At 31.9% G+C, this 26652-nt stretch overlaps 1 protein-coding gene across 2 annotated transcripts in view; it reads left to right on the top strand.

The window, feature by feature from the left end:
• The first annotated feature begins 317 nt into the window (after positions 1-317).
• Positions 318-26652, top strand: part of LOC145294259 (septin-7-like) — a 541621-nt gene continuing 515286 nt past the window's right edge. Inside the window, exon 1 of one of the 2 annotated variants that reach the window (XM_080141374.1) lies at positions 318-394. In XM_080141374.1, the coding sequence (XP_079997500.1) occupies positions 392-394 (3 nt within the window). In that variant the 5' untranslated portion in view covers positions 318-391. Of the gene's footprint in view, positions 396-26652 lie in introns of both variants that reach the window. The other variant, XM_080141376.1, reaches the window with a different exon arrangement.

Genomic DNA, 26652 nt, shown 5'->3' with positions numbered 1-26652 from the left:
AGACATTTCAAATCTATTATTACACGAAAATTGGCTGACGTGTGTTTACTATGGTACGCCTTCGAAATCAAAAAGTCATTTTGAAGTTTTTAAAACAGACGAAGTAGAGTAATTGTTGTTTGAAATAGAGGTAAAATAGTCAAATGTAAGATTTCATTTGTGCTCTTCAATCAAAGCAAAACGTTATTTTCTCACGCGCTTACATCGTAAACTAGAGAGTGTAGTTTTATTTTGTAGAGCGGTATGTAATGTGTGATTGTTGTCTTGTTGGCCTTCCATAGACCAGAAAAATCTCCCGTTCCACAACCATTCTTTTACGCATGCGCCTAAACAGCATCACTGTCACAGTGTTGGACTGAGCGGAGTTTCTGTTGTCGACACGGTCAGAAATATGGGTGAGTTTCAGCCTTAATTTCTAACTATAAAACACCAGTTTTTAAACAGTTTTCCTATAATCAAGCAGTTCTAATTTGCTGAACTGGTCAACCATTTGTTGTGTTAGTTTTGATTGTATTTTTAAGCCAAAAGAAGGGCAGTCTCCAAACTGCTACTACAACTTTAGGTTTCCGTCCACAGCAGTCTAATGTACGGAAACCTTAAAGGATGACTTGATTTAAAAAAAAAAAAAAGATTTTTCTACCAATATTTTTTTTATACATAAAAATCTTAGTATTTATGTCTTAAAGCTTTAACTTTCCACTTATCATGATTCAGTGTGAGTAAGTATTAATTATCAAGATTTAGAAGGAAATAGCATGTTCTGTGCCGACTCTGTATTATTGACACTATATTGATTTGCTATTAAAAAAAAAAAATGACCATTTTTCTCTTTACTGGTGCTTTTAAAAATAAATTGTTAAAAAAAACAAAACAACAAAATTGTTTTGTAATTATAAAAATTCGGTTGATAATTTCTGTTTTCTTGCCGCTATTTTATTTTTCAAATTCAAAAGCGATTTTTTAATTAAGTTTAATGTCAAATATTATTGTTCATCTGTTCACCAAAACCAAATATAAACAATTGTTTTTTTGGGTTTTTTTTTTAGGAGAAAATGACGTTTTCCAAGATGCAAAATTAATTGGTATCTAATATTAAAAACAAAACATGTATGACAAGATGTTTACGTGCGAAACTCCGAAATTCATGTGTTGGAGCCTTTAAATTGGAGGATGCAAAATAATTTCTGGTTAAAATTAAACTGTATGAACCAAAGTCAAATATTAATGTTCGTTAACCAAACCCAACAGTGTAGTAGTGTTTACTTGAGTAGCCACTGATCTCGAAAATTAACCAAACATTAATTGATACTTCTGCAGTTTACGAACCGTGCTGAAATAACAATTATTTGGAAACCCATTTTCTTAACACGGCGAAGATGTGTTAACTATTCTGTACTTTCACCTAACAATTTAATGGGCAAAAAGCGTATGGTAAAAATCGAATACAGCATGAAAATCTTATCTAAAAAAATAGCACAGTGTACCTACCTGTACCTCCATTAATTTTTCATTGGTATAACCCATTCTTTTTGTTTTTGTTTTTTTCTAAAAATTATTAAATCTTAAAATTGAGAGAATTTTTCGTGTGCATGTTTCTCGCCTTTACGTGACTTACGTATTTTTTTGGCGATATTGAATTTTCTTCCTCACACACCCCTGTTCCGAGCTCGTAGCTGTGGGCCATCATCAGTGGACTGTTTCTCGATCCAAATGGTTGCATATAAAAAATAAATAAATAAAAATATTTTTAATTGATTTTTGATAAGTAAAAAATTAATTTACATAAAAAAAAGATCAATGTCAAGATTCTTTTCAACTCCCCCCAAAAGAAAACAAAAACTTTAATGATGACTTATTCAGGTTTTCGGGGGCGCTGAGAACGAATATAACATTTAAAAGTGGCGCACAGACAGCGCACTGACAGCGCAGAGAGATTGTTTTCATGATATGAAGAAATTACTTTTTCAAAAAGTGGGGACCTCTTTTTATATATATATAAATTTAACTTAAAATGAGCACTCACTTTCTGGCCATCTAGTGATAATTTGTCTTTTTTTTTGGGGGGGGGGCTGTCTAGAGCTTTTTTGGGTAAATTTTTACTTAATTTCCACCTAAACAATCGCCTTTAAAATTACGACTTTTACAGATTTTAGGGTATGCTGAAAACGAAAATCGCATTTAAATTTGCCGCAAACAAGTAGTTTTCCGGATAGTAAGCAATTTGTATGTTATCAGTGGTGGCTATTTCTGCGCGCGCATATTTTTATACGCGCGGGCTTGCGCGTACAGATATGGTCATAATAAATTATTCCAGCAAAGTGTATTAAATTTTAATAAATGTTTTCTTGAAAAAGATTTTTTTTATTATGGTCGTCTGGTACCGAGGAGGAGGTGATCTGTTGATGGCGGCCCACGATTATGAATTCGGAATAAGGGCATGTAAATGGGGAAATTCAATATCAGCGAAATATCTTATAAAATTCACCAGACTGCATCTGGGTTTATTTGTCAACAAGTTATTTTAATTTGTTGAGAGAGAGAGAGAAAAAAAAAAAAAAAAAAAAAAAAAAGACGCAGAAAAGAAGAATAAATTTCTTCGGTATCCTTTAAACGAATTTGGAAGCATTTAAACTGGCGAATAGAATTTCATTTCAGCTGGCTTTAAAATCTTTAGCAAATCCTATTTAGATTGAAAGCTTTGGCGCTATGTACACAATAATTTTATAAAATAAAACATCCCCTTATAAAATATTAATTATACCTAATACTTGTAAGGACTGAATACTTAGATAATCTGTTCTTATCAAGTTAGAAAATGACTGAAGCAGAAGCAGTTTATGAAGCTGGGGGAAGGGGGAGAGAAAAAAGAAAAGAAACAAAAAGTTAAAGGCAGACGACACTAAGCTTGCGAAGTGATAAGTTACAGTCAATAAAAAAATATACAAAAACTAAAAACAAAACTTTCTTAAAAAGGAGCTTTCAAATCGTGAACTGCTTTCGACAATTTTCGGGACTGACGTCTAAAAACCTCTGGTTACCCATTAAAAGTACCGTATAGTTTTATAACATTAACAATGATTAAGCTGTACCATAATATGTACATTTTATATTTTATAAAAAGATAAATAAATTGTTTAAAGACCCCAGGACAACACCGGGTGATAGCGCTATTTTGATGATAATCATGTACAAAGTTAATTCTTACTTTTAGTTCAAATTTATGCAATAAAAGATGACAGCTGTTTTTTTCTTTTCTTTCTCATATTAAAGGTTAACTCTGATAGCCCCCTCCCCTCACCCCTCCGGTAAAGTGAAACTTGTTTACTCATCAATTAAATGTATCTTGTATTGTATCTCATCGGGTATCTCTTGTTTTAATCAATTTCGTATCAACCTAACATTTAATGTTGAATATACAGGTCAAAATCAAACCGATTTTTGTTAGATTAAACCTAAAACTTCCAAATTATATAAAATTAGGGGTTAGGTTAAGGATTACTTCGGTTCTGTAGAAATACCCAAATTAATATTTTTAATATTTTATGAGATAAACCCCGAAATGGACATTATTGTAGATTAGCCCACCTTCTAAATTATTCTGTTTTTTTTTTGTTTTTTTTTAAGGGTCTACTTTTTTATCGATAACGCGTGGTTTTACAACATTGTCACTCTGACTTAGGGTTAGTAAAACGTTAGAATGACGCGGTAAATTTATATACGAAACTGATCCTCTCCCTTTCGATTTAAAATAATTTTTTCTTTTTTCCGCCAAGTTTTCAGATTGTTTCCTATTTGATCCACGTAATTGTTTAAAAAAGTAGAATCTCTTTTTTTGGGGGGTGGGTGGGGGGACCGAAAGTGTTAATCGGCGAATTTACTCAAAATGTTCCTACAAATTCGTTCTTTTATAATTATTTCTGAATTCGCCTGGTTGATTCTTAAAATGGCACATTTTAAAGCTAGTCTGATCAGATTAAGTAATTCGTTGCGAAAGTCTATTAGAAAAAAAAAAAAAAGCTTTGGAAATCTTTCTTGTCAATAAATTGACAATGATAAGGGTATATACGTAAAAAAAAAAAAAAAAAATTGTTCCAGATTTAGAAACGGCATTATTTACTATCTTAATTCACCTCCCATTGTAGTAAACTTAAGGATTTCCAACCTGTTCTTATAATCAAAATCCTTTTATTAAGTTTTCCGTGTACTTATAATTTTTCTTCGAGAACAACAACACCTTAAAATGTTATTACATTTCTATCCGTGTTCACTTTATAAGGGATCTTTCGTTTTTGAATTTCTCCATTTCTGATTAAAACATTGGAAATTGAATTGACCAAACGATGCAATTATATTTTCAAAATCATATTAATAAAATAATACACCACTGGTATAATGGAAATAAAAATAGACTCCAGAGAAACTCCAGATTCGTACAGTTACCTTTTCGTTAGCTGAACGTTTTTCATAAAAAAAAGAAAAAATGCAAAAATTAAACAATACAATAAATTTTTTGACAGATAGGTCCTTTTAAATTTATTGTTTTTCACTGCATAATCTTTAGTTTAATTATCTATTTTCGGACAGAAACTTAAGCTAGAATCAAAGTGTAGTCTCTGCTCGATTTCAGAGGGGCATAACACTTAATTATAACCTTCCTACTTCTTTCGGGATAAAGGTTTTCTTTTATCGCATGTAACGACGACTCACTGAGGAGTGCCTACTTGTCGATTATGGCAAATTTTTCACTCGTCCAAAGTACTTCTTTTTGGAGGAGTTGGATTTCTCACTGACATTGTGCCTAACTTTACAGCAGTGGAGGAGGAATTGGGTAAACAAAGTTGCCCCCTGCTTTTGGGGTCCTGAAGTGTTCTAATTCGCGGGGAGTGTTAGCGAGTGTTGTCCTCATCCGAAATAATATTTTGGCTTAATTTTAAGTTAAAACACGGCCAATTATTATGTTTCGTTTGTGCATCCCTAAACCTAAAATACGAACATTGAATTTTTAAATTTATATCTTTTAATTGTTTTTTTTTTTTTTTTTTTTTTTTTTTTTTTTTTTTTGCAAACTAAACTTTGAACTGATCTACTCATCAGTTCAAAGTTTAGGGTCCGCCTCTTTTGAGGAGCTGAGTAAAAAATCGACCGTTTACCTAAGTTTGCCCTCGTCGGGAGCAAGCAAATAGGCACTTAACTATCGATTTTGTACAGAAATAAGGAGTTGTTTTTTTTCTTAAATAAAATAAAAGGAATATTTTTAAGCGAAGTAATTTTGTTAAATGTTTTATATATATATATATATATATATATATATATATATATATATATATATATATATATATATAATTAACATCTAATTTTAAAGTGCTCTTAACCCTTTTCTACATCAAGCCAAATTGTACCTTGCAGTTTTAGTATCAAGGAATATTGGCATTGTTACAAACAACCATTTCTGCAACTACTTCGTAGTAGTCGTAGTATTAAAGAGAGATTATCAATGAAATTCCTTTCTTCGTTTCATTCATTATTTGTTCTTTTATCACAAAGGAAATGTATTTCTATAGCTTACACGCTTTTTGTGTTAATTTGTTTTCTTTTGCACAATTAATATGTACAGCTGCTACAGTTCCTTATATATATATATATATATATATATATATATATATATATATATATACACACACACACAAGAATCATATTTTCCTATTTATTTTATTCTAGCTGAACATACCCGGCATTGCTTGCGGATCTTTTTTTATTTTCACTTTTTACTTTCGGTTTTGTTTCACCCCCCCCCCCCCCGCTTTTTTTTTTTTTTTTTTCTCTTTTTATTTATTTTCTTTTATGAAATTATTTTAAAAATAAGATTTTAAAAGTTACCTTAAAATTATTTCTCTATCGTTTTGGGCATTATATTATTAGTAAATTATGGAGAATACGGACTGAAATAATTTTATTTAGAAACATTCTTAACATGGGGAAGGGGGGAATTTTTAAAAAACTATTTTGTACTTTCACCTAACAATTTAATAAACAAAAGATTTCGTAAACATTGAATTTAATTTGAAAATTCTATCTAAAATAACGGCACGACCACGCACGGCTCGTTTCACATTCAAATGTTTTTATTTTTTTAATCAAACAAAAACCTAATGCGTATTTTTAGACGAGATATTGTTTGATAGTTTTACAGAGACAAGAGTTTATGAAAAGTGTAACGGGTTGGGATTTGTGTAGAATACGGACAGTCCTTTTTTTTTTTTTTTTTTAAAGATAGGATTTCCCAGCATCTTCTGTTTATTAAATTGTTAGTTGAAAGTGCAGTATAGTTACAAAACGTCCTTCTTCCCTTCCCATGTTAAGAATGAGTTATTATTTCAGCACGGTCCGTATTCTGCATAAGTATTAGGATGCATAATAGTTTTGCGGTTGATAATTTATTTTAACAATGCATCAGCTCGTTATCAGACAATTGCAAAAACATCACCCGATGTTGGAATTATCTATTTTCCTCTGTGTGGAAGCTAGCAGTAAATTCCCTTTCTTTCCTCCTTTGCCTCATCTTTTTAATGAGGAGAGCAACTGCTGTAGTTTGGAATAATAAAAATGGAAAACTCCCTCAACTCTGTCCCTTGTCTTTTTTTTTTTTTTAACATGGCCGAGTATTATTCTTTAGGGACTACTCACACAGTCACACACCAATAATACGATATATGTTAATTTATGTTGAAATGTATTATATATATATATATATATGTATTTCAAGATAATATTGTAAAAATTAAGAAAAAATAATAATAGTTAATATTATATGTTAATTACTTGATTCTTTAATATAAAGGCGCGTTCGAAAATTGTTTAGAAACACAAATAAACAATAATACTTGATTGTTTATCCTTAAACTTAAATTAAGAAAAGGTAGCGAGAAAAAGGAAAAAGTGCAGTCGTCAAAATTACGATTTCGAAGAGTCACGAAAGAGTAAACAATCGGCCATATTCATGTAGATAAAAATGGCCGGGATTAGTTTACCGTTTTGGAAATTCTAAAATGATTTTGAAACCTTTACACCGCCGGTTTGTAAGGAATTTCCAGCCTGATTGTATGTTTAAAGCTTTTCAAATATGATGGCGCATTTTTCATCAGAAGCCGAAGGAAAACATTTTTCGGACACACCGCTGTTATTTCAAAGAACCAGTTTCTATGGATTATAACAAATGCCGGCTTATTCACTATATTATTTCTTATTTTTGAATGCTGACTCTTGTGTAAGGCTTATTTTTAATCCTTAAAAATATTTTGATACCTGTATTTATCCGGCGTTACCCGGATGGAAGATGCGGAGAAAAATAATTCTAAAGATAGACGTGTTTTTACACTTTTAATTTTAACAAAAAATACTTATGCAGAATATAGACCGTGCTGAAATAATAACGTTATTAATTAGAAATCTGGGAGTGCTTTTTTTTCCTTTTTCCTTTTTTTTTTTTTACACCTAACAATTTAATAAACAATATATACCATCAAAAGTGAATTTAACTTGAAATTCTTTCTAAAATGTTCGTATTCTGCATAAGTACAACAATTTGGTAACAATATTGTTACCAAATTTTGGTACAATGTGCATTTATGGAAGTTACATATAAGCGAGAAGCACACACACACTCACACACGAGATAGTTGTAAACTATTTTTATTGTTTATATTTAAAGTACATGGTGTTACTGTTACTGTTGCACTTATCAAAAAAAAAAAAAAAAAAAAAACAGTAAGACAATTTCTGTGATGCGTATTGGCACATCGAGTTTTACTTGAATAAATCCTTCTATTCTGAAGCAGGCATTTTTTTTTTCTAACCGAGAGTGCCCCTTTTTGCGTATCTGGATTCACCCTACATATAAAAACACAGATCTGTCACTAACTTTGCCCTTCTGGAAGCGGAAGACGAATCGGGGGAAACACGGTTTGGTTTAATCATTAAATTTGTGAATGTGAATTCGAGCACTTTGACACACCTGGCCCTTTTGGCGATGATCAAAGTGTATAATCTGTTTGTTCCGAGAAGACCACCATCCCAGACATTGCCTCCTCTTTTCTGAGTATGGGGTGGGGGTCAATGTTTCCTAGTGTCTCCTCATCCGTGAAAGATAGCTGGCGGTACTATACGGGTGATATTACGGAACATACAGAAAATGCAGAGTGCCGCTCTTTTGGGGAACAAACTAAAAACCAACCTTGTCTAATTTTGCCCTTGTGGAGAGACCAGTAAATAGGCACTCCAGTATCACAAAACACAAACAAGGGATATGTTCCCTAAAAAGTTTTGCTACTACCGAAATAGCTGTGGTGTGTGTGTGTGTGTGTATATATATATATATATATATATATATATATATATATATATATAAAGAAAAAATTAAAGACTAGAAATATATTGTATATTAATTTATTGTTTGATGAGATATTAAAAAAAAAGGTATATTGAAATTTCTTTAATTCGTGAAGTTTCAAAGAAATGCGTTCTTCTCATCAGAGGAAAGATATTAGCAAAGGAATATTTTTTTTTTACATGGAGGTCACCACTTATCAAGGCTCGGAAGCCACTCGGGGATAAGGGTTATTGCGTGTACAGTAATCAATGGGATAGTATCGTAGTAATCGTTCGTATTGGAGTTTTGATAAAGTGTCTTACTTAAGGGGGCGGTTCATCAAGAATTTATAGCTAAGCTTTGAATTTGCTGGTACTGACGTTAATTGAAACAGCATGAAAACTAGTCATAAATGAAAAAAAAATTGTGCAAAGGGTTTATAAAATGGGGGAAAAAAATGTAAGAAATCAGAGGATGCATTAAAAATCAAGGATTAAAAAACAGATGGAAATATATATATATATATAATGGTGGTATAGTTTAGTTTTCTAGATGTAAATCCACTGAAACGCCTGTGTTTATCAAAGAGTGCTCAATGAAGAAACAGAGCATGTTTATAGTAGGTGTATTTATACAAACATTATTGATTACATATGTGTATACATGTTTCAATTGTACATTTGTTGAGGGGAACTACATTTCATCAGATCGAAAAAAATCAACTTTAGAACTAAACTCCAGGGAGTTTGATTGTAGAGTTGATTTTTATTTTTCGTTATGTTTTAAAGTGGTCCCTCTGAACAGGGGTACTATTGAAACATATATGTACATATGTAACCAATATGTTAGTATAGATAAACATGCTATATATTTATTTATTGATTATTTTGCTTGGTGTGCAATGCACACAATGTAATTATTTTCATAGTCACACACACTAGAAAGAATTCAAAAAGCACGAAAAAAAATAATGATATAAAACACGACTGCATATCCAAACCCAATTTAATGTAAAATTAAAGTGAAAGAATTTTACGGAATTTTAAAATTGGTTGACCAATCATAATTCGAGTTTACTGTGACGTGAAACACAATGGCGGCGGTATAATCAAAATTGTTTTTGATTTCACATGAAATACAATTTGAAAGAATACAAAAACATAACTGGTAACCTCTATACAATTTGCAAACTCTTTTTGTTTCTCGTTTTCGGTATTGGAGACCTGTTTACTTCGAAAAAAAAAAAAAGTGTAATTTCTCTCTCTCTGTGAGATTGTGTCGATCACAACGTAATGTATCTAAATACATCGGCAACCTTTAATCTTACAGAGCTGCATTCTTTTGTTTTTGCCATGAGTGTTTACAAAATAGTAGTACACATTTTCCGCTTTTTCTTTTCTACTTTTTTTTTTTATTCTAGTATTTTCTTTTTAATTATGTAAAGTTTAAAGATATACAAACCACATAAGTCTTTTTTTTTGGCTCCCCCCCCCCCGCTAACAAAAGGAGGGTGGACCTGTAAATTCACTCTTTCCGTTCGTCCGTTCGCACTTTTCTCAATAACTACGCCTTGGGATGTTTTGACATTTTGCACAAACATTAAACATGATATGAGTAAAAAAGTAACAGAACAGATTTTCCAGGAAAACTCCCCCTCACCCCGGGAGTGGCTTTGAGCTAAAATGGCTAAAACTGACATTTTTGTGCTCATTAAAAAAAAAAATTGATGCCTAGGATTTTTATAAAACTTTTTGAAAAGGTGTAACTAACTGATTTCTATATAATTTTGTTTGTCTATACTTTGCGATAACTCTTAGGTGTGCCGGGGGGGGGGCTCTTTTAGGACTAATAAAAACGCTATTTTTGGGACTATTTTACCATATTTGTCCAAAATTTTCTGTGTATGTCTATTTAACAGTTTTGCAAGGTGTTGAACTCAAATTTATATATTGGGGACTTTTGGGGCTTAATGGGAGGGTGCAAAGGATGGACTTTCTTTCTTTCATTTCTTTTTTTGCATGGTGCAGAACTCAAATTTACATATGTTTAAGCCTAAAACTGCACCGTTTGTCCATTTTCACTAGGATTTGACGTCCTCTGAGGACTTTTGGGGCTAAATGGTGGGGGAGGGGGCAAATGCTGAACTTAGTCTTTTTTTTTATGCCTGTGCACCCATGGCCACCATGCATACTTCACTTGATTTTTTTGTTTGTTTGTTAATTTCTATTTTAGTCGTACGTACTGTTTCAGCATGGTTTACTCTCAATCAAATTATTTTTACTTAAACCAGCTTTTAATTAAAAAAAAAAAAAAAAAGACCCAAAAAAACAAGTACATAATTTTCTAGTAAATTATGTACTTGAATTATCGCCCTTCCTTAGCTAGTCTTGTTGGTTTATAAAGACGGCGACTATGTTTCTTGGTAACTGTTCATTTCTGTGTTTTACATGTATGATAAAACTTGCTATAACTTAATGTCTTTTTGTCTTTCTTTTACAAAAACCATCCTGAAATCCATTTTATTCAAAATAATTCATGCGGTTAAAAAGGGAGTTCAACTTGATTTTTCTTTTTCTTTTTTTTTATGAGGAACATGTACGACCTGCCACATCACTTCAGTATTTATTTTGTGATAACTAAATATTTAATAAAAAAAACCTTTTGATTACTATATCAAAAGCAGCACATACAGATTTAAAAATTTTTTGTTCAATTGAGTATTATATCATCATCAGCAGCAGCAATCCTGCTGTTTAACCATATTGGTGACCAACTTTTGATGATAATCCAATCGATCAAACTTTCCATCAAACTGCATCTTGGTCAACCTTGCTTTCTCCATCTTTGAATTCTACCAGTCAAACTAGATGTTATTATTCTATTAAATATTTAACTTTAAGTAAAATGTTTGGAATTTCCAAAACCCATTTCATTTGTTAAAAAACAACAACTTTTTAGCTAAAAATTGGTCAAAAGTCAAATTGTCCAGTTCGTCCAGACATTACCTCCCTCTTTTGAGGAGAAATTGGTTAATTGCTTGTTGCACATGAACTACAGGACTAAATTCTCTATTCCTTGTTTAGTGTGTCTCTTTTTGGGAGCTGAATTTTCCCCACGTTTAATATCGGCTTTGTGCCTAAATTTTCTCTTGTGGAGAGGAAAGTATTTTTTTTTTTTTTTTTTTACTTTATGTAAAAATTATTTAACGTTTTGAAAACTTCTAATTGAAAATTCTATGGCTTGTTTCATTTTTAGCAAGCCAATAAAGACCAGGATATGTTAATCGCATGTTGTCACTTCCTGGCATGTAGTTTCATTTCTCTTTTCTTTCCTTCATACCCACCCTCTGCCTAAAAAAGCAACGCTAACAGGAAAACAGAAGTGAGATGTATTTAGAACCACTGTTTACAACTACGTCCGCAAAATCAGATCCTATTTATTAAGAAGTAAAATAATCCTGATACTTAATCTTAGTCGATGTCTCTTAGTTAATTTAATTAACCTGAAATAGAAAATATTTAACAAGCATAAATTATATACAATGACAAACTAGACTGTACCTGTGTACAAATATACACGTTTATTAAACACGCTGACAAATGTGAGAGAACATACAACATTTCACAATGACAAAACAATACAAACATTCACCACCTGGGTGGAATCTCTATCTTGTATAGGATGCGGATATTCCACTAATGCTGGAATGCGTTTAACATGAGGAACAAGTGTTCTACTATTTAAGGTAGGATTAAGGGCTAGCATTGTGTCACCTTGCATCCCCCCCTCCCCCCATCGATGGGTTAAAACCCATCGTGGAGGAAGCATGTTTTTGTGTTCTGCTGTCTGGGTCTCATTGCATAAGGGGAAGTCATCCACTGGTGTCTTTGTAATTTGTGTTATTCGTTCTTTCCCTACAAATCAATATGATCACTTTGATTTATGAACACGGGTCTGGGAGCATCTTGACTTGAAGCACGTCCCGCTGGACACATCATAGCCTTGTAGGCTGAAATGTGGTGACGATAACAAAAACCAAGCCGAGGACAACCATCCAATAAATGTAAATAATTATTTTGGGAGTTTCCAAATAGTTTAAAAAAAATTTATTTAAAAAAAAAAAATGTTGCTTTAAATCATTTCAACTCTTACCAATGCCTTCTCCCTGTTTACTGATTATATAAATTCCTTGACTTGCAAATATCCATATGAATACCTATCTTCTTCCTGCATTAACAAAACTTTATCACAACCTTTTTCTCCAATTGCAGAGAAGATGCATCAGAAAGGGAGAGTGATTCACGCGTTGATTCACGAGAAAGGGTGAAAATAAGCGCTGTATATCAGTTGAGAGAAAGAGGCATGAGTTGGTAATGAGAGAGGGATAACATCAAATATATGGATTTTTATAGAAAAAATAAAATTTATTTACCATTGTTTTTTATTTTGATTTTTTTTTTTTTATAATTAAATTTTGTCAACTATGTGAGAGGATGATGTTGATATGACATCACTAAGCCATATAAGTTTCATGACAAAACCAACAACTGAAACTTCTGTTCCGATACTTGGAGGTAATCTATATCTTAATCTGTGGTGATCGATCTGCAACTCTACTGGATTTCTCCACTTAGTCTCCTTCCAAAAAGTTTGTGGTTTGGCTTATGGCTGGTAACCTGTACTTGTAAAATATTCTTGCTATGAAAACGCGATAAAAAATATATTTGCAAAATTCAAGTTGACATTTGTAAGTAACTAGGCAGAAGCCAGAGGGATGCTGTAGATATGGCTACAGACTGAATGCGCTTGCAAGAGGTGAAGTTCCTAAGTGTAAGTTTGTCTCTAAAAGCAAAACTCCTACATATTACACTTACATGAATTTCAGATATGATTTTTGTTTTTATTTTTAACTAGCAGGACTTGTGTACCAGTGTCACTCAGTGGAATTATGGCGTCCACCCAACCTGTAAAAAAATTAAAAAAAACAATTAAATGATGGTTGTTAGGAGCCACTGCCGGCCCAGTAAAATAGTGGGAACTGGCGCCTGTGGCCAAGACGAATTTACTGTGCCAAAGTAACAGCATTAATATCTATAAATCCATTCTTAACATGGGGATTTGATTATGTGCTGTGATTATTCTGTGCTTTCACCTAACATGTCAAATAAAAGGGTAGTGTGGCCTATTAGAAAGCAGTTGTTACCGTCCACCTGTAATGTATGAAAATAAAAGAATGAACTAAAAATTATAGCCCAGTGCATTTATTTTAGAAGGAACATTATGTCATGAGGAAAAGAAACAACCTAAAACACGGCAGCAGCAGACCTGAACAATGATTCACATAGCCATTAAATTTTTCCTTTTAACTGTGTCGTAATTTTTTCTGGCAATTATCAAGTATAGGCTTAATTTTCAGATTAAAAAAGAAATTTAAGGTAGTATTTTTAATGACTATAATAGTCGGGGATCAATTTGCAGTGATAATGTTCTAATAAATGGAACACATACTTTTTTTGCCATGCCAGTTGTTAATGCAGCCCTTAGCCGTTAAATGTTTCCCTTTTCTGTTCGTAAGATGTATACAATTTTTCCCAAGGTATTTTGGTAATGTGAAACTAAGTGTGTAATCTATGAGTGTCGTAGAAATTTGTGGAAAATTAAAAAGGAAAAATCTAAATGCTAGTGGCAGTATTAACAAGAGGAGTGGTCAAAAAGTAGGTGTTCGCTGTAGTAAAACGTTATAATTCCAGATTTTAGCCTGTAAGTGCTGATAATCGGCTGAAAAATTTACAAATTAGTGAAAAATAAAAATAGTAGGGGCAGCATTGTTCAGGTCCACCAATTTTTTTTTTTTTTTCAATTACTTTGCAATCAGAAATTATGTGTCTTTTAAAGGTTCTAAAAGGGTAAACATGTCCAATAGCTGACCCCAATTGGGTTGCCAGACTCAACTAAATATTTGAAATCAAATCTTTCAGAAAAAAGGCCAAATTGATAACTATAGCCAGATTTTCACAAACAAAATAACGAAATTGAAAAAAACAAAGAATGTGTGCATAAATATATAAACATTTATATATTTTACAATTCATTATTATTTTTTTGTGCCCGTGTAGTTTGGTGATGTTTTAAACGACACACACACACATATATATATATATATATATATATATATATGTATATTGAAGAGTTTAGCTTCCAAATCTTTATTACGGTTTGTTCTGGAAAAAAATAAATTACGGAATTTTATTAAAAGAAATATGTTGCAAAAATAAAATTGTTGTTAAAAAATAATTTCGTAAATTTTGTATTATTTCGTTTAGTAAACTTGTTTTTTTTTATATAATAAAGAAATGCAAATATTTGGGAGCCAACCTCTTCAATTTAGTCCAGAGTCAAGATTTCAATACAGTCATATTCTCTATAAAGCATTAATAAAGGTAATGTTAAAGGTCCGAAAAAGTGAAGTTGGTTGTTACTCACCGCCTTTCACATTCACCTTAATTTGACAACATTTATAGATTTTCGGGTAATCTGTAAACGAATAACACATGTAAAATTGTCGCTGACAAATAGTCTTGCCAATAATGAGCGCACATGTGTTGTTTGGCTGGCTGGCTGTCAGAAAGCATAACGTTATTGCATAAAAACTATTTGTTGGCAGCAATTTTACATGTGATATTCATTATCATAATACTGGAAAACCTATAAATGTCATTAAATTGCATGGAAGAAATAAAATAATTAACAAATAAACTTCTGTTTTTGTTTCCTATGCATTAAATAAACTTGACACCAGGCAAAATAGTATGTCTCTTAGTGATGCCTTATTTTAATGTTAGTAAGCGTTCATTTATAAAGCGAAGAATTCTGGAATATGAGAATTTTGAAAGCTCAGCCAATCAGAATGGATGGACTTTGGTAAGGGAGTTTTTATTATTTATGAATTTAAAATTGGAAAGATTATGTTAGGTCTATGTATGTATGAGCCAATTACAGTCTGTGTAATAACAGAATCTGTGGAACGTGTAGAATTTGTCCCAGTGACATCTAGTAGCAGTGGTAGGACTAAATATTTAGAGAGAAAAATAGGGCCTCCTTTCTCTAAAGGTGTTTCTCGAAAGATGTAATGTAGTATTCTCACGGCTGTGTCTAAAATGATGTTCGAAAGCTACATAAGATAGTGGCTATTAGCTTAGATGTATTGAATTTGTTTGTGGCATCTGTTGTTGCAAACCTACAATACTTTAGTCCAGAGGGGAATTTCTGCAGTCATTTTATTATATATGGAGATATCACTTTTGATTGTTTTTGTTTGTTTGTATGTGGATGGATATTTGGTGTCTATTAAAATGCATTCGATGTCATATAATGCATGTTCTGTTTGATTGAAATGTTTTGCTATTTGAGAGCAGGATTATTTTTGTCTGATATTATGACTTAAATCTGTGTCTAAAATCTAATTTTGTTCTATTTATGTATTTGCTATTTGGACATTTTTGTGCAAGAGATACAATACATAAAATTGAGGTTATCACAGGTAAGGTGTGCCAGTTGTATGTATGTAATTGAGACTGTGAACAAGGAATGTCATTAAATGTTATCAGACTAAACGTACACGTTTATTGCAAATATAGTTGCCATATTAAGTTGTTTAAGTATATGTTTTCCAGTTCTCTAAATCTGTAATGTACTTAATCATGTGTAGAATAATTTATAACCTGGCCTGGTTCTTTGACCAGACTTGGTTGACTTAATCCAAAAAAAGTCTAACATGCTTTGGCTGTGAGGGTTTGAAAAGAATGCTCAGAGTTAGTGTTGAATAACAAGTTGTACTCGTCTTGAATTTTCCGCTTACATGCCAACCCATTTTTTTAAATATTTTTCTTTCAATCCAAAAATTGAAATAAAAATTTTCATGAATGGACGATTTTGAGAAAAGGCTTGGGTAGGAAAGAACAGATCACACTAGAGTTAGTAGGGGAAGGGGCGGCAAGATTTTTAATTCTGACTGTTTTCTAACATTGTGCTAAAGAAGTGTAAAGGTTGTCTTATAATTTGCATATTCAAATTTTGGGATATATTTTTTTTTTTTTGTCACACGGAGTCATGAAACTGAAATGGGCGTATTGATGAAAAGTCATTTAAAGAATCAGTTTTTATTCACCCCAAACAAGGCATACTGTTTTAAAGGCCAAATTTATAAGAAAGCAACCTAGGTTAGGAGTTGAGCAACAAGACGTTTGTCTACATTATATTTAAAGTTCTATATGTTGTTGATGTGAAGGAAACTGAGCTGGAAAGGAATTCCAAAGGTAAATGTTAGTAAAATCATTTTCATTACACCTTTGGTCTCTTTGCTTTAAGGATGGTGGTCTTGAAATAGGCAGGCTGTAGCGCAGTTGGACACAAAATAGGAAAGTTGATAGCCTCAAATAAATTCAGTATGCAAAATCAATCCAGGTGCTTCATGTCAAACTTAAAACAGCTTGTGGTTCGTGAGATTAGGGAATTAAGTTGTTTATCAATGAATAAATGAATTCTGACCTTCCTGGATCATCATTTTGAAGTCTGACTTCTTACTCATCTCTTGTTTTTCTAGGATGGCTAAACGATGTATCATCTGTATGTGTGAGTTCCTAATTTGTGTATGTCTGTCTACTATTATATAAAAGGAACTTTGTGTGTGAGAGAGAGAGAGAGTTCCTTATAGACTCGAAAACGACTGGGTCGATTTTTATAAAATTTCACACAAAGGTACTTTATATGCTGGCAGTGTTCTTAGATAGGTTTTGTATTGGAATGTCTTCGATAATAAGTGATAATCAAAATAATTCGATGAAAGAAGGAACAGGCAATTTTGACCTAAGTTAACATCTTACACAGCCTAACATCACAAGTGCATTTGAGAAGTTTTATTGCCATAAGCCGAAAGACCCAACATATAAACTCAGCAGTAGATTCTTTGATATAACAGAGGCACGTTTGAAATGAATGTTTCTGTTTAAAGCACAATTGCACCATGATACTTGACTTTTGCATTTTAAACATCAATTCAAGCCATTATCACCATATAACCATGAAGGCCAGGAATATAAAATCAACAGTAGGTTCTTTGATACGACAGGGGCGTTTTAGAAATGATTGTTTCTGTTTAGAGCATAATTGAAGCATGATACTTGATTTTTGCATTTAAAACTTTAATTCAAGCTATTATATATCAAATATAATTTTATAAAATCAACAGGTTCTCTACGGTGCAATGTAGACTACAATGTAGTGTGGACTAAGTCACTGCAAGGAGGCATGTGAAGTTTCCTCCCAGTGCACTGCTATGTGTCCCCAACTAAAGCAGGCAGTCAATCGATTTGATTGAAAAATGAGCGATTTCATGAATTTCGATGACAAAAATGCGGGAGTGTGAAACATCCGTTGATCGTTAGGGCTTTGACAACCGCATATTCTTTTCATTGTTTTGACTTTTGAGTATATATCCGTTAGTATTTTATGTTTTTATATAGACAGATGTGGTTCTCGGTTGATTAAGTGTGTCTGTGTCGGATATATACCTGAGAGTCAAAAGAATGAAAAGAATATTTTGTTGTCATAGCTCTAAACATCATTCAATCCTGGACAACGTCAAGTCTCTTTGCTAGTCTAATATGTGCGTATGTGCGCATGTGGGTTCCTACAGGGTGTATAACATATTTGAAGATATTATGACTATAGTAGGAATATTATTGGACTTTATACTTTCTATCTTCCAGAATTATCAATGGGAGCCCCATATAATTATACAACACGTTTTGGTAATGGTGATGTTTTTCTATATTAAGCCTTTAGCTCTTTGTAAAGGAAAGAGCAAACAACTAAAAAACTTATTTTATTTTTAAAATTGCTATATTCAGCCTTTAGAGTCACAATAATTGTGTTCATTTATTGTGTAATTATAGAGGCTGCCATTGATAATTCTGAAATATGGAAAATGTGTCAAATAATATTCCTGCGATAGTAAATAGCATATGTCCTCAAATACCCTGTATTATTTGTGGGCAATATATATATATATATATATATGTTTGGAGCAAAAGATAACAAGGTTAATTTTTTTAGTATATAAACTATGAGTTATGACCAGATCAGAGATTCTCATTTAGAATATGTACGTGCAGTAGAGTATATTGTTTACGTGTAGAAATGAGTGTATGTATTTGTAAGCTGAAAAATACATTTTGTAATTGTTTCTCTTTTTTGGACTGTGATAAGTACCCTTTGATCTGAGAGAAAAGTTTAATAGAACTGAAACCATTTTTGGTGGATTTAATTACACTGAGAAAAGTTAGTCATAATATTTTTTTTTATATTTGGACCGAACGTGTTTAGTTTTTAATATTTTCTGACCAGAAATGGTTTTTAGTTATACAACTATGAGATTGAATCACAAGATCAGAAGTGTGGATTCTATTTAAAAAGAAAATATCTTGAGGTTGGATTCATATTTTCAAAGACAATCCTCATTAGAGTGGAATTTTTGCCCTTGTAGTTATATAGAATAGAAAGAGAGGTACCTCTCCCTCCACTTTATTATTTGTATTTATGGAGTAAGACAAAAGTTTTACCACTCCCCCTCCAGCTCTTAGTGATTTTTACAGAAAATTGAAGCAAGGTTTAAAAATGGAGATATCTGAATAGTTTTTGTAACTAAACATTTCTGAAACTACAACTTTGACATGGACATTATTGCTTTTCAAGTTAACAATTTGTTTGGAGTTAATTCATCATTATCTTACTGTTTTAATTCTCTTTCTTTTTTTTTCTTTTTTGCTAAATCAGTAAGTTGCTTGTGAATAATGCTGAAACCCATTCCACTGTTTACATAACAAAAATAGATATGTACTGCTTTTTGTTTATTTTTCAACAATTTTGTAAAATTTAATGCTAATATATATATATTTTTTTTCACATTCTAAAAAAAACATAAAAAAATTGCTTCTGTGTCCTCGTTTTTGTGGAGTACATTGAGGCAATTTTTCACTGGAAACAGCTGGGACTGCCACTCTTTCAACATAACCCACCCCACCCCAACCCCAGGTGTATTATGCGCAAGAATAAACATCTGTATAATAAATACGTTTGCATCTTCATCTGTTTATCACTTTCCAGACTAGTTTGGAAAAAAAAAAAATGAGATAATTTGTTGATCGCGAAAGATAAAATGCAAAAATGTAATGGAGAAAGATGTGATGCTGTTCGTTGCCAAAAATGAGTGTTATCCATTTTAAAATGAATTTTTCCCAAATTGAATTAGACCAAGATCATCCTTCTCCGGGTTGAGCAATCTAAAATTTGGTGTTTTTTAGGATTTTCAGTTGGCAGATATATTGTTTCTGAATTTTTGATATATGGATTGATAATTCATATTATTTGGATTCTTCTGGCCTTCAGGAGTATCTTGTCAAATTTGAGAATCTACATGGAATTTCGCATGGAACCCTATATTTTATCCACAAGGGTTAACATGTTCTCGTTTCTGGCTGATAGAGTGATAGTAGATGTCTTGTTAATTGCTAACCCTTCATTCTTATTGGAAAATTCAATTCTGATGGCGAATTCTAACCCATCAAATTTATTTCTATTACATTTAGATTATAAATTTGTGAACGTACTGTAAAAAGTAAAAATGGTATTTCTCAAATAAACAATATGTTTATAAAAATCTTAGATTGACATGAAACTTTTATAAAATATATAAAACAAACCGGTGAATTTGGTTTAAGAAATTAAAACCGTTTATATCATTTATTTTCTTTTTTAATTAAAAATCATGAAAAAAAACCCCCAGTTCTTAATAAAATTCAGTTTTCACTATTCATAAAGACTCCAAAATTACCTCCCAGATCCCAAATGTTAGCTCTCTCGGCCTGTTATAAGGTGTAAGAAATAAATACAATGAGTGTTTGGTCAAAGTTGTTCAAGCAATGTACAGAAATGTTTGGTTGTGTTAAAATTAACAGCACATTTAGTGGCAGCTTTACTGTTAAAGTAGATGTACCGAATCTATTGGTTTCCATTTGTGCCCTAGAAGCATTGTTCAGAGAGTTTCATATGGGTTGCTGTATGCTGATGATTTGGTACTTGCTTGTGAAACGATGGAAATAGACATGGAGAAATGCTATGGAAAGTAAAGATCCGATAGTGAATGTTACCAAGATCAAAGTAATGACCAGCAGCTTGTGATGGAAAGTTATCTAAAAGAAGAAAAATTGGTGATGTATACATACAGTGGCCTAGAAAGAAAATGTGTGTTGAGTTCTTAGAATGTGTCTGACAAGTATTGTTAAATGATGTTTATGGCAATGATTTCATGTAGACTGAAGAAATAACAATATTCCAACATTTATATATAAAGACACACACATTATATATATATATATATATATATATATATATATATATATATATATATATATATTCCATGAAGATGTCCGACTATTTAAAAATAATTCTATGGATTGTCAAACATCATTTAATAGCCAATTCTTGGAGGTGTCAAATCTGTAAATTTATCATGCGCATTGAACTGCTATTCACACTCAGTTAATGGTTAGAGATTAAAATGTTCAAATGATGGATTTTTGTTCAATACAAAAAAACTTCTTTGAGCGAAGCAAACTTTCCTTATGAACAATTATCTTTATAATTTATATATGGAGTAAGGATTTTTTTTTTTCAATTTCAATTTTTACATAAAACTTGAATTCAGCAACCATTTTCTTTCTAGGCTGCTGTATCTACACATTACCAAAAGTTTCCTGCTCAGTTGTAGAAAAGGGATTGGGTGCAACTTAATTTTTTGTGGTACATGTAAACATTAGTCATATTTCTTGCGTTGACACACCGGTTCTCGTCAAATCACCAAAGTTAAGCAACATTGAGCCTGGTTAGTACAAGATGGGTGACCATTTGAGAATTCTAGGCGCTGTATGTGCTCTCCGCTTATCTCAGCATTTGTTTCCAGTCATCTTGTACATACACTTCACTTGCCACTGGTATTTAACAATGTCGACTCGGGAGGGAGATGTGGTTGGAGATTGTGCACCTCCTGCCACAAAAATTTCATGTGCAGGTACCCTTTCATGGGTATCCATAGTCTGTTAAAGACTGAAGGAGCCCTACCTACTACATTTCTTGACAAATATGTGTGGTGAAAAAAATGCCTGGGAGATCCAAACAATTGCACTTAAAATGGACACTTAGAATCTTTACAAAGATCTCTTGGTTGGAGTTACTAAAATCGCGGGTGAATGTCTGGCATCTGGCAGTATACTTCATGTCCAGCAAAAACAAAAAGTAAAAATAATTGGTAAAAAAAAGGATAGGTTGATTTTTTTTTTTTTTTTTTTTTTTTTTTTTTTCAATTACATTGGAATATCACGTATGTCTATGCAGAAAATGTCGGTTATCAGGTCAATTGTGAGTATTGACACCAAAAATTAGACTTATAAATTGCACCAATTTTTGAGAAATTACTTTTAAAGATCGTTTAATAAGAACTGGAAAATAGTGGTTTAAACATTTTTTTTTTCACATTTTAAAAACTTGAGCTTCTGACAATTGGTGTCCTGAGTATGTGTATCAAATTTGTATTGAAAATAGCCCAAAATGTTGAAGTTATTTACACAATAAAGAAGACTATGGTGACGGTACATTTATCCTCTTCCATATGTTAAGAATGGATTTCTAAATAATAACGTTATTACTAGGGCTGTGACAACAGCATATTCTTTTCATTGTTTTGACTCTTGAGTATATATCTGATAGTTAGACACACTTAATCAACTGAGAACCACATCGCTCTATATAAAAGCATATAAGGTATCCACGGATACACACTCAGAAGTCAAAATAATGAAAAGAATATGCTATTACCCCAGCCCTAGTTATATATTACTTAGAAATCCATTCTTAACATGAGGGGGAGCTTCATTAATTATTCTATTCCTACACCGAAATGATTACTCTTGTTTTTTCAATGTTTTCTATTATCTGATCTTTAAGACTAATTACTCAAAAATTGGTGCAAGTTAAAAATCTAGTTTTTGATATCGGTATCACCATAAAAATACCTTTTTATCTTTTTTCCCTATGCCAGAAAATAAAACTATATATAAATATTTAATCTTGTATGAAATGTTGCAAAATATTTTGACTACTTTATATTTTATACTGTATACATTTTTATTATCGCGATCCCAATGTACTGTTGGAAACGATTATTAAATTGAATATAGTTTTAAATAGTTTAAGTATGTAGGCAATTTCATTATGAAAGTTAAAAAACCTAACATAAACATAAAAAATAATACACATTACACATTAATAATTCGTGCTGTAATGCATTTTAGTTCTACAATCTCATATATTAAGTGTGTTGTCAGTAATATTGTGCTACAATTTCTGGTTCAACAAACATGATCTTTTCTAAAAACTGTTGTTTCGTCAGTAATTTAATAACAGTTGGGTGTGTCATATTTAAAAGTTTGTAAGTTTTATTTATTTTTTTACTTTTTTACTTTTTTAAAATGACGTTAGGTTTTGACTTCGTTGTAAAATCCTGATTTTAATGTTGAATATTATTCTTGATGATTTGAAAAGGCTTAAGTCTGGACTCTAAATTCACCAGTCCTTTAAAACAGCTATGGAAAAAGGCATAAAAAGATCCTCTGCTGCTTGAGTTGAAAATTTTTTTTTTTAAATAGATTCCCCATCTTTTATCTCTGACCAGAAACAAGTATGCTTAATGCCAAATATGTTAACATTGTCCACGTGTCTGGTCAATATAGAGTATAAATGTGATTAATACTAGTAAAAGTAGTTTGATAGTTTGCAATTCTGCTATGCACCACATTTTTTCTGTGTGCCAAATTTGATCCAATTTTGATCAATTGTTTTGGAGCCTATATGTGTTTATTATTATTAGTAATAGTAGTATAATTCTCCTACATGCATGGCTTATCCACATAACCAATGTTAAATTTTGAATTCTAATATTTTTGAAACCTATAAGTGCTTATTATTAGTAGCAATAGTAGTGTCATGATTTCTAACTGCTAATGATATACCCACCACGCAAAGAGAGTTTTATGCTAAATTTGGTGCAATTTTAACTGATAGGTTTGGAACTTATGTCTTGCTACTGTTAATTATTAATAGTAGTGGTCCCCTCCATGACCTCCATATGTCAAGGTTGCTTCATGTTAAATTTGGTTTAATTATGTTGAATAGTTTTGGAGCCTAGAAGTTTTTATTAGTAATAGTTGTAATAGACGTATTCATTTGGCTTTGCAAGAGTTCTCTGGGTGGAGCATAATTGACCTAATGGATATCATTGCTGACTATGGAATTAGCAATGCAGTTTGTTTTTGTTTTACAAGATATCAACTCATTTCGCGTTATTTAATGGCGGATCCAGTCATTTTAGAAAAAAGTTTTTTATGCTCCAAGTTCATTATGTCTTCAAATTCATGAAGTTTGGTTTGATTATTTTTTGTGGAGGAATATTGTTGTTTTTTTTTGACTTTGCAGAACATGATAAAGTTTTGCAAAAGGAAATGAAAAAAAAATGACATCAATATTTGCTGCATTTTAGGGCAGGAAGCCAGTATCTTCAGACAGCAAAGTGTGGAGGAGCTTCATCTTGCATAAAAAGTAAAATCTTCAATATTGTCCAAAGTACTAATAATTGGCCAAATTTTATCCCTCAACATAGTGAGGTACTTCCACACTTTGTTATTGTTTGTGAATGGCTGAATGCCCAATTCCCTGGAAGATGGATGGGTTGTCGCAGTTTGCATGAATGGCCGGCCAGAAGTCCTGACTTAAAGCCCTGCAACTTTTTTCCTTGGGGTTGGCTGAAAGAGCAAGTATACTAAATCAAACCAAAACAATTAGAACTTGAAGGATGAATACATGAACTTATGACTACTATTCTACAAGAGTTTCTTGTGAAATCGGTTGATGCGATTCCTGGTCAACTTGAAAACTGGTAGCGAATAAAGGTACCTATATTGAATTTTAAATAAAATGTATTATACTTTTTCTTGTATTCATTAATTGTATAAATTATATAATATTGTATTAAAAAATAAAGTGTATGTATTTTAAAATGGGAGTTACTTTTCAATCATCCTGTGTGTGTATATATATATACACACACACACACACACATATGTAGGTATTTAATAATTTAATAATTATAGTAAAAAACTAATTATGACAGCCCCTTTAAGAAGCTCGTTTCTTATCGTTGAGCACTTTCAGTTGAATTAAAGTTGGTCAATTTAGCTCTTATGCATAGATCATCGTATAATGATTAGATCACTGTCTGACTGACGTCAAGAACATTTTAAAAAATTAAAATGTTTAAATTCAACATTATTTCATGCAGTTAATGGTAGCCGAATGGATACAGTCTTTGCTAATCGAGCCAGAAGATTCCCGAAAGGATGAAATACTAGTGTCTGTAGGTGTTTAATAATTATAGTAAAAAAAAATATACATATATACAATTTTTTATCACTGTAGTTTCCTAGATGTAAATCCGCTGAAACTCTAGTGTTTATCAAAAAATGCTCAATGACAAGCAGTATGCTTATTTATAAAAACCGTATGACTATATACATGCATACAATAATGTTTGTAAATAAACATACTTTGTATGTATATATCTCCTTATATATAAAAGGCACTTTATGTGAGATCATTCCCTGTGGACTCCAAAATTGCTGGGCTATTTTTTATTTTTGTAAATGGCATGTAAATGTACTTTATGTGTCTGGGCGTGTTCTTAGATGGGTTTTGTATCGGAATGCCCCCAATAAGTATGGAAAATCGATAATTGAAAAAATTTGATTAAGGAACAGTATGATTTTAACAAAAGTTAACACCCTTATACAGCTTAACAGCACGTGCATTTTATCACTGCACAAACAGGAGCATTTGGCATATAAAATCAACAGTAGGTCCTTTGATAAGACATGAGTTCATTCGAGATAAATGTTTCTGTTTAGAGCATAAGTGAATCATGATGATTTTTGCATTTTAAATTTCCATTTAAGCTATTTTATAAAAATAATTTTATAAAATTAACAATAGGTTCTCTACAGTACAATGTATTGTGGACTAAGTCACTGTGGGGAAGCATGTCAAGCTTCTTCACCGTGGACCGCTGACTATAACAGGCAATCTATTTATTTGATTTAAAAATGGGTGATTTCACCAATTTCGATTTGTTGATCCTTATTCAATCCTGGGTAACGTCTGGTCTCCTTGCTAGTACATACATACATATATATATATATTCGTTAAAGGATTCTGTACCTTAACTACCAAAAAAGATAGCAGTGCTGATTGCTATTAACCGAGTTGAATTTATCAATTGCATCAAAGTTTACGTTGCACATTTGCTGTTTGCTGAGATGACTCATCTTAAATGTTAGACCTTGGCATCTTTTTCATCAGCATAAGCCCAGCTGCTCATTTTCAGATCATATGAGCTGAAAGTTAACATTTTATAGTTCAGAGCGCTTGATAACCTATTTTGCTGTACTTGCTTAAATAACCTCTTACTAGCGAAGATGCGGCCAGCTTTGCTCGGTCGTAAAATACGCTTAAATATTATATTTTAATTCATCCAGATTTCATATATATTATTATAGTCGTGATTTCAAAAGTAAAAAGAAAAAAGTATTTGGGTGCCATCAGCTAAAAGCAAAACTGTAGCATTCAAAGCTTGTGACGTTACCACTGTACCAACGTGATACTGATATGAACTGATTAAAAATAAACTAAGATCAATGTGCAACATGTATAACGATTCTTTTAATTTTGACCCCTTAAAACTATTTTAACCGGCTAAAGACCCATAAAAGAATGGTCTATAAAAAATCCAATCATTTGAGGCCCCTAGCACTGCTGTGCGACTTTTAATTTTGGAAGAGATAGTTTGATAACATGGAGACAGACAGACAGACAGACATGGTGAGTTTTATAAATGAGATGTATGATATTTTATGTACCTATTTACAATGCCTTCCCACGGGACAGAGTTAGACACCATAACGTGGAGAAAAAGTACAAAAATAAAAAATTGTCTGTTATGAAGGACTGCTCCTCCATCGAAAGAGAACAAGAAATGGAAGGGCAGCATCTGAAGATCAGATACTACACTTTGATCTTGGCCTAAAGTCCAAGTAGCACTGTTATTAAACGAAAGTTTTTTTGTTTTT

This window comes from Euprymna scolopes, chromosome 2 (genome assembly GCF_053919585.1).
Source record: "Euprymna scolopes isolate OS-2025 chromosome 2, ASM5391958v1, whole genome shotgun sequence".
Taxonomy (NCBI): Eukaryota; Metazoa; Mollusca; class Cephalopoda; order Sepiida; family Sepiolidae; genus Euprymna; species Euprymna scolopes.
Note: the sequence above shows the minus strand (reverse complement) of the source record. Positions and strands in the feature narration are given on the sequence as shown.